Source organism: Botryllus schlosseri, chromosome 2 (genome assembly GCF_051294905.1).
Source record: "Botryllus schlosseri isolate E-star chromosome 2, Bs_hap1, whole genome shotgun sequence".
Lineage (NCBI taxonomy): Eukaryota > Metazoa > Chordata > Ascidiacea > Stolidobranchia > Styelidae > Botryllus > Botryllus schlosseri.
Genome location: NC_137237.1, coordinates 8,357,479 through 8,369,128, shown reverse-complemented (window position 1 = coordinate 8,369,128; position 11,650 = coordinate 8,357,479). Strand labels below are relative to the sequence as shown.

The 11,650-nt window shown below is 41.5% G+C and overlaps 2 protein-coding genes across 3 annotated transcripts in view; one reads left to right on the top strand and one right to left on the bottom strand.

The window, feature by feature from the left end:
• The window catches only part of LOC145433289 (uncharacterized), a 66,742-nt gene that overhangs the window by 36,711 nt on the left and 18,381 nt on the right, over positions 1–11,650 (bottom strand). The gene's annotated exons all lie outside the window — the stretch shown is intronic.
• Positions 1–11,650, top strand: part of LOC145433287 (uncharacterized) — a 30,334-nt gene that overhangs the window by 1,485 nt on the left and 17,199 nt on the right. For both annotated transcript variants that reach the window (XM_080310341.1, XM_080310340.1), the window contains exons 5-17: positions 432–523; positions 596–767; positions 4,699–4,773; positions 4,956–5,113; positions 6,747–6,871; positions 7,151–7,304; positions 7,368–7,493; positions 7,553–7,646; positions 8,401–8,629; positions 9,236–9,467; positions 9,528–9,674; positions 10,398–10,487; positions 10,546–10,663. In XM_080310341.1, coding sequence (XP_080166467.1) covers positions 432–523; positions 596–767; positions 4,699–4,773; positions 4,956–5,113; positions 6,747–6,871; positions 7,151–7,304; positions 7,368–7,493; positions 7,553–7,646; positions 8,401–8,629; positions 9,236–9,467; positions 9,528–9,674; positions 10,398–10,487; positions 10,546–10,663 — 1,812 coding nt within the window. The remainder of the gene's footprint in view (positions 1–431; positions 524–595; positions 768–4,698; positions 4,774–4,955; positions 5,114–6,746; positions 6,872–7,150; positions 7,305–7,367; positions 7,494–7,552; positions 7,647–8,400; positions 8,630–9,235; positions 9,468–9,527; positions 9,675–10,397; positions 10,488–10,545; positions 10,664–11,650) is intronic.

Below are 11,650 nucleotides of genomic sequence, written 5' to 3'. Positions count from 1 at the left end.
CAGCCCTAATTGTAATATTATCCGGCGCTGAATCTGGTGGGGAACCTGTCCGCGGAAGATAGGTGAACATTGAACAGTGAACATCTTCCGGGCTGTCATCGTATCTTTAGTAGTCTGTGATCGGGTAGGAATTAAAGTGCTCGCGTCAAGAGCCCACACTGATTCAGTTTCAGTAAAGCTCACGTCTAATGGCAATAAAATTAGAAAAGCGGATTTATATGACGACTGAGTAGGAATGAGAATAGCAAACCAAAGTATATCGTGTGCATACTGAGTATAGTACACAGAGATTATAGGCTTATATAGCACATGCTGCATGTGCACCATGTCGTGTAGGTATTTGTTTAAGTAAAGTTGCAAATTATACTGGTATACTGTATAATGTACATCGTACGATGTACCAAATATAGACACATTCTGTTTTGTTTCAGTTGCTTTGATCCGACATCTTGCATACCAAGCCAATGGAGATGCGACGGAGGCGAGGATTGCTCAGACGGTTCAGATGAGATCGGATGTGACGGTACGGTTTCAGCATTTAAAATTAAATATAAAAGCATTAAACAGTAATTCCAAGCATAATACTTTTCGACAGGAGACGAAGAACTAAATCACACGTGTTCTGTGGGACAGATTGCTTGCAGAAACGCATCCAACCATAACAAATGTGTTTCGATAATTTCGCAATGCGACGGTATCTACGACTGTCTGAATGGCGAGGATGAAGAGGGTGAATGCTCGAAACCGTGTGAACAAGTCGAAGGCGGGTATGATGCGAATGTAGATACTGTGGGCTACTCAAATTTTTCTCTTGGAGTCTAGGGCCTTGATGTTATTGCTATCCAAACACACAGTATTTATTATAGTATAATTAGGGTTACCATATTTTGGAAATCTGAAAAGAGGACACTTTTTCAGAATTTTCAGACTTGCAAAACCGGAGGAGAATTCTCAAAAAATGGTAATATTTTTCCCACTGTGTGGTCGGTTGACTAAAAAAAAGTTGAACTTTCTCGCTCAGCGCCCAAAATACAGTTTTTTCCTTCACAGTGTCGGATGGTTGACTAAAAAAAGGTCTTCCGCTCAGCTCCCGAAACACACGCCGGAGCGTCTCATCGGTGCTGATTTACGGCATCTCAGTCGAATTTTGCTATAAATATGAACAAAATTCTCAAAAAAGAGGACGAAATCTAAAAAAGGACATTTATGCAAAAACGTAAAAAAAGAGGACAAATCCTCTTAAAAGACGACGTATGGTAACCCTAAGTATGAATAAGATTGGCACCAATAACGAATTCAAACAATGTAACAACCTCATTATATGCACAGCAGTTATTGGTCTACGCTTAGTTTATTTGTTATACATCGTATAGTCGAATACAACTGAACTATGTGTATTTTGTGTAATAATGTAGGTGGCGCATGTTCGATTGATACTTTCAGTCATGAGAGAAGACATTGTTTATATGATATAGTGGTTCTCAACCGCAGGTTCGTGGCAAGGTCTCAGCCAACCGGCCAAATATATTCCAATCACAGAATGCAAGCTTTTGGACGCTTGTCCATTAATTAGAGAAATATTATGTGGAATTTTAAATTGATTCAGAAATTTGGAACGTATTTTTCTACATGTTGTCATAATAGAGAGTTCATAGTCTGCTTTTGACGCACGTCACAATGGTGCATGTGTTGCGCGGAACTGTTTCTAGTAGCCTATACAAAACTCGTTTCGGACCAGTTATAGCCTACATCAGCGGTTCTTAAACCTTTTTTGGCACGCGACCCCCTTGGCAATTGTCAAAAAAATCGCGCCCCCTGACCTCCCTTACATTTATCGTCATGTCAAAAAGAGCACATCATCTAATACAGAGGTGGGCAACCATCCTACTAATCATGGCCGCATTTCGATTACTTATGTAGCCTAAGGCCGCATTCCAGGGCATAGCCGCAATGAACGATCTGGACGCAAAATGCCTATGGTAAACTGTCCATATCCATTCCCGCTGAACTCCGGACTATTCTACATTTCACCACGGCCTATTGTACGCACCGAAATCGCGAGTGGCAATGTTATGAATAGTTGGTGGGAGGGGAGTGCATATTGTCGCGCGGACCGCGAAAATTTTTTAGAGCCGCGAATGAATTGTTATTTCTTGAGGATTCCCATTCCCGCTCCAATTAAGAAGGGCGCTACTGCATTAAAATCGAACAATGAAGTCTTGTTGAATTGCGCGGAGCGCGAAGAAAATTTCAAGATTAAATAAAATCTCTCGAAAATTCGGGAGTGAATTCGTAATTGCAATTTGCATGTCTACGGCTGTTCTGGCTGCCCACCCCTGATATAATAGTATACATAAGGTATATCTTACGCCAATTTTGAATCCGCATTACAGTTGTTTAGTCTTTTACAGTGCTGACAAATTTCCCCAAACTTCTTTGAAAATAACAAAAAAACATTGAAAAGGACATCAATTAATTTCAAGGTAGGTTGCACTGAGACTAATCCTGATGCTGGTATAGTGACTACAGAGAGCACGGCGTCGTTCTGTCCTGTCATGCTAAATTTGATCAGTTTTGGAAATGAAGTAAATTGTGTTGATTTATAGCCAAATTGAGGGCGAAACCGGGCAACCTATATTGCATCTAAGTCTGTCAACAACAGCTACCTAGCGCACAGAGATTTAGGCTACTGCCAAAGCTATAAAGTAATGAATGACTTGCACTTAGGAATTTCTCTAAATCTTCAAAGAATATAAAAAAATTGCTCTAATGAAGTTGAAGTCAGCCTATACTCCGTTGAGCGCGACTGCTGGCGTTTGAGTTTGTCAAACTTTCTAGAATACGAATTAAGTTTAATCTTCAATAATCGTATCTTCAGAATGGTTGCGAAACACATGTTCAGTCACAATTTATAAAAACATTGACAAATTGACAAAATTTCTCGCGCCCCCCTGAGAGCCTCCCGCGCTCCCCAGGTTGAGAACCCTTGGCCTACATGAAAGCTGCGGAGACTGCTAAATAGCAAACAGCAAAGTCGCATTTCTCTCAGAGGATACCGAACAATCAATATCAAGTTAGTGCTCTTTAACAGAAGCTTCGTCCTGCAGAAACTTCAATAGAACCACGTATAAATACCTAACATCTAAAAGAAAGCATTAAATTAAGTTTTCGATATATTACATTTGAGTAGCATACATTTGTCATAAATAAATTTAGGTTAAATTTTGATTTTGTTGGTTCACTGGTCCGCAACATTTGTTGAGAACCACTGGCCTAGATCAGTGGTTCTCAACCTTTTTTGCCTTGCGGACCGGTAAAATTTCAAAAAATGTCTGGCGAACCGGTGAACTGTCAAAATTGAAATGAAGCCAAAATGTAAAGTATGCAACCGTTTTTGGCAATAATATGATGCTAGATAGTGACATTTGGAGGGTTTTGATCGTATTTAATAATATTCATGATGGCATCCATGTGATTTTATGGTAGTGAGACTGCCAAGTCGAGGTAAAATTGCCTTGTCCAGATAAACGTGCTACCGCTGAGAGTCGTTTACAGTCTTTCGCGCCAAAGGCCGTGGGTTTAAACGGCCACGCCAACTCAATACCAACCGACAATATCAAGGGAAGAAGCCTATCGGAGTCGAACCAAGCACCTTGTCGTGCTACCTTGCTCATTGCCCACTGCCACCAGACGCAGGCTACTCCGACAACTGCGAATACAGTGCGTGCCGCAAGAAAACACATTGCAGCAGCTATAACTGCCATCCGCAAATCCGGGCCGAAAAAGCACTTCGTCAGCCCACCCCCAAAAACGTTGATCTTGGGGCCCCCACAGGGCGATAAGCCAAATTTCCGGGGGCTTCGCCCCAAGACCCTACACTTCGGTGGATGTTTTCACCTGTACTTGTGATTACATCCATTCTACTCAGCGTAAGCAGAGAGTTTACGTAGCTTATCGCGACAATGGCGACAATTTTCGATCATTCACGACTGAAGCGCTTTTCTTGCGGTCGAATTTTAGGCCCAGATTTCGGAGTCCCATATGTTAACCTAAACTTCATTATGTGTAGATACGTCGTGGTGCGGCAATGACTGACGCCGAAATGCCTATAAATCATGCGTATTTATCGGAGAAGGGCACCTAATAAGCAAGACATTTAGGGACACTAAATCGTGCAAAGCCCGAAAAGAAATTGAAAAATGTTGGAAAAACTTTCAAATAAAACGCTATGATTTATATTCATTTGCGAAATAATTTTGGGCCCTTTTCAAGCTCGGCCCTCTCCAATTGGGCCGTTTGGGGTGCCGCGCGGCAGTTACGGTCCTGCACAAAATAAATGAATCGAAAACCAATGATCAAACTGCGCTGCTTAGCGATGAGTGAGCTCGTATCTGTTCTGTATTTGTCGCTCGCATGTCGTCAAATGAAACGTCTTGTACTTTAAGTCAAATCGAACATGTTTCTAGCCCTAACGTTACCTCACAAAATTTTGAATCAGTTTAAAATTAGATGTTTTATTTATTTTATCAAAGGACAAGCCTTCAACATTGCATCTTGAAATTAATGTATAAAATTGTAATATTCCTCGCGGACCGGCAGGAATGTCGTCGCGGACCGGCACCGGTCCGCGGACCGGCGGTTGAGAACCACGGGTCTAGATGACGTATGTAACAATAACAATTGATGTTTCTCATTAAGAACTGAAAACACTTGCGGACAAAAATGCAAGGAAACCCCAAGCGGACCGGTCTGCTCATGCAACGAAGGATACCGGTAGGATTACTAAGAAATGAAGAGCGTCTACATTGATCATTCGTGCATTCTTTCACCAATTTTCGCGGCCACGGGCCATGCAATGTATCAAACACGAACCGCATATTATCAAACGTTTATCTTAAATAAATAGAGGCATTGGTGTAACCTTATTAGGCAATGATTTAAACTCATCTTGTTAGATTAAGTGGGGACAATGAAACATGCGATGATATGGACGAATGCTCGCTCCCTTCGAATCAGTGCCAGCAGATATGTGTGAACACTGTGGGAAGTTACCAATGTCAATGCGTCGCTGGGTATGGGTTGACTTCGGATAAACAACGTTGTAAACCTTACGGTAAGGACATTTTTTAAGTATAAATTTTATCCGGATTGTTATGTTAGACGATTCGATGTAAAGCCATATGATTGCCAGATTTTATAGATCCTGGGAAATTGTTATAGAGGCGGCTAAGGTACAAATACAATACTGAAATTATACGCTCCTGAAAGTTAATTTACTAACGAGAATTGGGGTTTTGATACTATTTTCCACTGAGGAAGCATTGAGACCTTGATTGGCCGTGTCACAGCATGTGAGACTATAGAAAACTAACCTACGGTTAGATACGCAACACCCGTCGTCACGCTTGCTTGCCCGGAGGCAGTTACTGCTCAGCCCTCTGAATGCAGCATAATTGCTAATCCCATAGCTGACGACCTGAGCGCTTAAATTAAATAAAGTTGATCTTATTTGAAAGCTACTGTCGTACTGATTCCGAAAATATACATTAAAATCTGATCAGGGCAGCGGAACCCACTCAAAATACACTTCAACCTCTGAAAATCTTCATTGTTGTAAACAATCGCAGCCATGCGAGGGCCATTGTTATGATCATTGTGCTACGTCGCTGCCCTTGTTAGCAATAGCAACAATGCCGATTTTCAGACTTTGAAGGCTATTTCGAGCTGGTTCCATTCCATTTAAATGTATATTTTCAGAATCAACGCGACAGTAACTTTCAAATAAGATCAACTTCAATTAATTTAAGCGCTCAGGTCGTCAGGTATGGGATTAGCAATTATGCTGCGTTCAGATTGCTGAGCGGTAATTTCCTCCGGGCAAGCAAGCGTGACGACGGGTGTTGCGTATCTATCCGTAGGTTAGTTATCTATAGTGAGACCATAGTGTCCTATATGGTGTCGACACAAGCAAATCTCACGGCTCAGTGAAATTGTATCACGTCACAATTTCCATTTGGCTACAGGCAATTTGACGGTCATTTTTGACCGGCTTGCCGAGCATTAAATTTGGTAAAACGGGTATCAATCGAAAGCTGACTCTGCACTGATTACGAAAATATAAATTTTATTCCGCTCGTGGCCCTGGAACTCCCACAATCAGCCTCGAATTTTTCATTGTTATGGAGATTGGCATTGGGACGCAACAATGCTGTCTGGCGAAACGAGAGAGTAGCTCAAGAGAAAGAGAGCGAGAAAGCATTGTTGTGACGTAATACAATTTCACTGAGCCGTGAGAGTTGCTTGTGTCGACACCATGTAGGACACTATGGTGTCTAGCTACGAACGTTACTGGGAATAACACGTTTCCGAAGTTACCATCATCCCACAACATTGTCAAGAAGGGCAATGAAATCAGTATGATCGAATCAATACCAAAGTATCTTTAATGTGACGGACAAGAGTCATTATGCCCGTTGTGGTGGCATAAAAGGTACCTATTTGAACTTTGACATACTACATTCTGGTGTGACGTCATAATGAGTGATACTCGAATACTCGACTTAACTCGAAGCGTAATACGTGATTCAGAATCGAATCACTCAGGTACTCGATTATGCCCAGCCCTGCCACTGGATCTATCTATGTTATAAGAATTATATGTCATTGCGATCACTGTATTATCGCATTGCATATAGCCTAATTTGAAGCGGAGAATATTGACAGGCGACAGAATGCATTTATTTCAGGGCACAATTCTACATATCTATTTTTCGGAACTCATGACCAAGTACGTCGAATGATGTTGTTGCCTCTTGTAGAAGGAGCTCACGACACCAAACCGTACCTACACTACGATGCAATAACGAATGTGGTAAGAATGTGTTGAGCGTTATTTGCCTTTCCCAGCCCGTCCTTGTTGGTCCGATGAGATGTCCTAAATATTGTCAAACTCAACGACTCCCTTTCACATAGGCTACCCATGATGCAAGAAAACGTTTCTTTTATCCACCGCTTGTCATAAACATGGTCTCGTCTCTCGTGAAACTATATTCCCTCTTTATCTTGAGCGAAGAATTTTTTTCGTACGGTCGCAGTGACGGTGTTATGCACTACCAAAACGTTCACGCTAATTTTGACTCACTTCATGTAGAACATCACGCCCGATTCAATAGCGACTGATGTTGATTACCTATATGAGACGGAAACAGTGTTTTGGTTGGAATCAACGAATAAGACGACTATGATCAAGTCAAAATCAGAAAGCGGGAAGGTTATGACGCTGGTAGAATCCAACAGTTCTCTTGGTAAGGACATGAAAGTATTCATGTGTCAAGATCAAGGATTCCATGTATACCTCATACTTACAGTATTACAAAGAATATCAATCGACTGGATCGGCAGGAACGTGTACTTTACCGCGACAGGAAAACCAAAAGAGACTGACAAGAGCGGTTGTAGCACCTGTGGAAGGATCGGTCTCGTGCCAATAACAAGTTGTTACATAGTTTGCTGCTGCTTTTGAGATTCAGACGTTCACGAAAATCCTTTTTAGACTCCTCCGACAATGCGGCGTCAAGCGAGGCAATTCATGGTATAGCCGACAACCTTGGAAACGTGTTAGATATTATTGCTATTTCAGATATTGGGTAAGAAAGACTATTTCGTATGACTTGAATCAATATTTTTCAAAGAACCATTATCTGTCAATCCCCCTCTCCCTCAATCTTACATCTAATCCTTACTCGACACCTGCCGAGTTTTGTAGAGGATTTCATGCACCATGACCTGATATTGTATATTTTAATATATTTCAGCTCATTAAGTTATTATGATTTAGAAACTTTATATTTCTACTCCGCTCCGCGCAATCGATTGACGTTTTCAAGCAGTGGTGGCTTTTGGGGTGGGCGAGGTGGGCGGGCGGTCGCCCGCCCCCCCCTGGTCGAAGGGGCCCCCCTATTCGGATTATGCGCTTTTTTTAGGATAATAACGAATAAACATGGAAATCCGTGTACCAAGCAAGAATATGATTCCGTACGGATGTGTCAATCATCATCAAATCTCTGCATTTGTTAGAAAAGTTCCGTCCCCCGATAATCAACACGCCTCTACATGCGGTAGAATTACTTAGTCTTGATGTAGTCTATCCTTTGACACATGCAATAATATACATAGCCGAATCCAGCACCTGGTTAAACCTTACCGCGGGAAAGGGGGGCCTGGGGGGCGGATCCCCCCTAGAAGTTACGGTTAGATACTTATAGGGTCCCCCCGGTAAGTCTCGCCCAGGGCCCCCCGTTCGTAAGGCCACCACTGTTTTCAAGCTAGCTTATGTGACCAGACTAGAAGTTACGGTTAGGTGTGCTGTAAATGATATGCGATTACATTCTGTCTTTTCAGGATTGTGATCGCCTGTGAGTACGATGTATTGGGTCGCATATTCGCCGTCGCCGCCGACGGGTCCGATTTAAAGAATTTGAAATTGCATCTGATGTGGCCCAACGCGCTAACTTACGACACTACAACTGACACACTGTACTGGTCACAACTACCAACAGGGCATTGGGCCAACAGAGAGCAAGACTTCGAAGTTCGGTCCATAACTCTCGCAACTCTCGCGAATGAGAAGGTGGGAATGGGAAGGAGTCGAAACTGAGAGACTGTTTTTATGGATAATGAAACTATAGAATGTAAACGTTTACATTCTATAATGAAACTTTGCGGCCATTACCAATAAGAATGATAACGAGACTTTTAGTTTCGATACTTTCTTTCCCTCATGGAAGTTTTGAAATCTAGAGGTCGGTTGTAACACAGCATCAAGCAAATGTACCACAAAGCAACCTACTAGTGGAAGCGAGATTTCTGGGAAGTAGTGATGAATCTGCAACTTTCCCACAAAACGAAATGAAATAGGTAACGGGCCGAAAAAATTTCGAATTATCTTCAATGATGTGTGTAATCTCGCTGTGGTCACTAAAAGGTATACATTATTTGAACTTTATTCCAACTGTCATCACGTCATAATGAGGGATACTCGATTGGAATTGCTCAGCTATTCGATTTCAACCCAGCCCTGGATGATGATAAAGCCGCATGCTTAACTGTCTGATTTTGAACTATGTCGTTTTTCATTGTGTAACAAGCTCAAATGTCGGACGACCTCCAGATCCATACATCTAGTCCATTCACGACGGGACAATAATTCAAACAATCCATATATTTTTATATTAAGGTAGTTTTATCAAGATCTCACCCTTACTACCGAAGCTCATCATCCATAGCCTACTTTGAAAACCGAATCCGTTGGTATGATGTTCTCCGGGACGAGATCATATCCGCGGAAGCTTGGGACGGAAAAAATGCGGTGGTGTTGGCGAAACTAGCTCGTTCAAACGCGAGCTCTCACGAGGCTAAATCCTTGGTGATAAGTCACCCGATGCTGCAGCGAATACCCCCACAATATAGTGAGTGTATTTTCCTGCTTGTTAGACTGATACATTCAATTACTGATATTCTTCTTTCAGGTACTATCTGTAATACACTGAATTGCGATCACGCTTGTGTCATGACCAATCCTGACGTCAAATCGCTGACAAAGAGCGAAACTATGCTACCGCAGTGCGTTTGCCCTGATACAAAATACCTTTTTAGTCTCACTTCTTCGTGCAAAGGTATTTAATACAGCATGAAAATGGGCTGACACCGTTAATTTACGTTCGGAAACTATTTTTTTGGCATATGAGTACAATATACTCGATAACGCAGTCATAGGGGACGGGGTACCCACTCCTCAACTATTCGGCCAGGGTTTGTGATATAATGTTTTGACTACGTCACAATGTAGGTGCGCCGTTCCATCACCCCAAACTTTGACTCATCCCTCTCAAATTTCCGCCCTGTCTATGCTAATGAAAATGCCTCAATTTCAAGTGTTGATTGGGTCAATCAGGATTAAGGTGATAATATTATATATGGCTACGGCTGCATGCCATTGGTATAGGTTATAATCTATATGTAATATTCGTGTCGATGTGAGTAAAGAGTCTGAATAGCTTCATCTTGTCATCAGACGTGGTCAGTAACGAAGTACTTCTACCTTTCGAAGTACTTCAAGTAGATTCTGACTACTTGCTCTAATTCCTCAAGTGGTGACGATTTTAAATTACTTCTACTTGACAGTGCTCAGTTTCTTAGGCAAAACTGGGCCGGGAATAGTTACTTTTTAATTCCTTGTAAATCACTATTTCTAATAGAGAAGAAAATCACGGCGTTACTTCTACTTTTACTTGAGTTTTGACAATGACTACTTTGACTGCCTCTGGTTGTTATGTCACATTACAAATAGACTTCAAACACCCAACAGCAACTTGTATGTCGTGCCCATTCGTTTCTAGTCCACGGCAAGTACCAATTTATCATCATCGACGACGGATATTTGAGGACAGTGCATGGGTATGGCTCGCAATCACGCGTTCGTATTGAAGGTAAGTCTCGCCTTTAAAACGGGTTTCACGCCGAATCCCAGCCACCCGTGTTTCGTAGATGGTACTGCGTCAGCGTACGCGATAGTGTACGACGCAAATAAAGAAAGAATATATTTCGTGGACAGAGAGAAAAGATCAATCCGATATATCAAGTATGATGCTCCGAATCCGAAAAGGTAATCTTTTTGGTTCTGTATACCGGCAGTTTTCAAATTGCGTTCAGGTGCCGGACCGACCATTCATCTATATTCTTTCTATATTGTCTATATATTGTTACAAAAGCTTTTTTTAAGTCGAGGGACCTGAATACATGATCAATGCTCATGACCATTATAAAGCGCGATGGTCGCAATAACACATGACACAGTGATCGGTAACCCGTGGTCAGTCCGTGAGGAGTTTGTTTTTGGTATGCGAAAAGTTCGTATTCTTTTGCATAGTCGTCTAGATATAAAGTTAAAAGATGTTATACTGATACTCTTTTAAAGCAGAACGTGCGTTTCATTGCCTTACTGGAAACCATTTAGTGACATAATTATGTACTATGACATATCAACGTATCCTATCGACCCTCTCGTCATTCATTCTGATAACCAATCGTTTTATGTCAAAGATTCCCAACCTGCCAATGCCCCTTTTCAAGGGGCGGTGAAAAAATTGTAAAATGATAATTCCTCAATTTATCATCTCTATGGCTGCTTCACTATAATTGTTAACACGAGTACTTTAATCAAAATGATGTTTTTTTCGGAGATTTGAAAACAATTTTCAGTCACAATATCGAACTGCTTGTATGAATTGACGGGAACACGGCTACAGACAATCAGGCATGCACGAAATAACATATATTTTCTAATGGCGGGTTAAAACACTCAATTCTCGTTAACACTCGCGGCCCAACGTGAAGTCACAATGATTTCGTCTCCATAAAATGTATAAGGAAAGGACGTACTTTATTTTTGTCCTTGATGTATAGGCCTACATAGTGACGTAATCTTTCAAGTTCATATCGAAAGAGCTTCAACCTCTGTTCGCTCCAACGCCGTTTTTATAGTAGGCCTACATGGCTTTTCAACGGAAAACTTGTTAACATCGTCGAGCATCATTTGCGTTTGGTAATTGTTGCGGTTGAACTTAGAATCTATCATATCATTATTGAATCG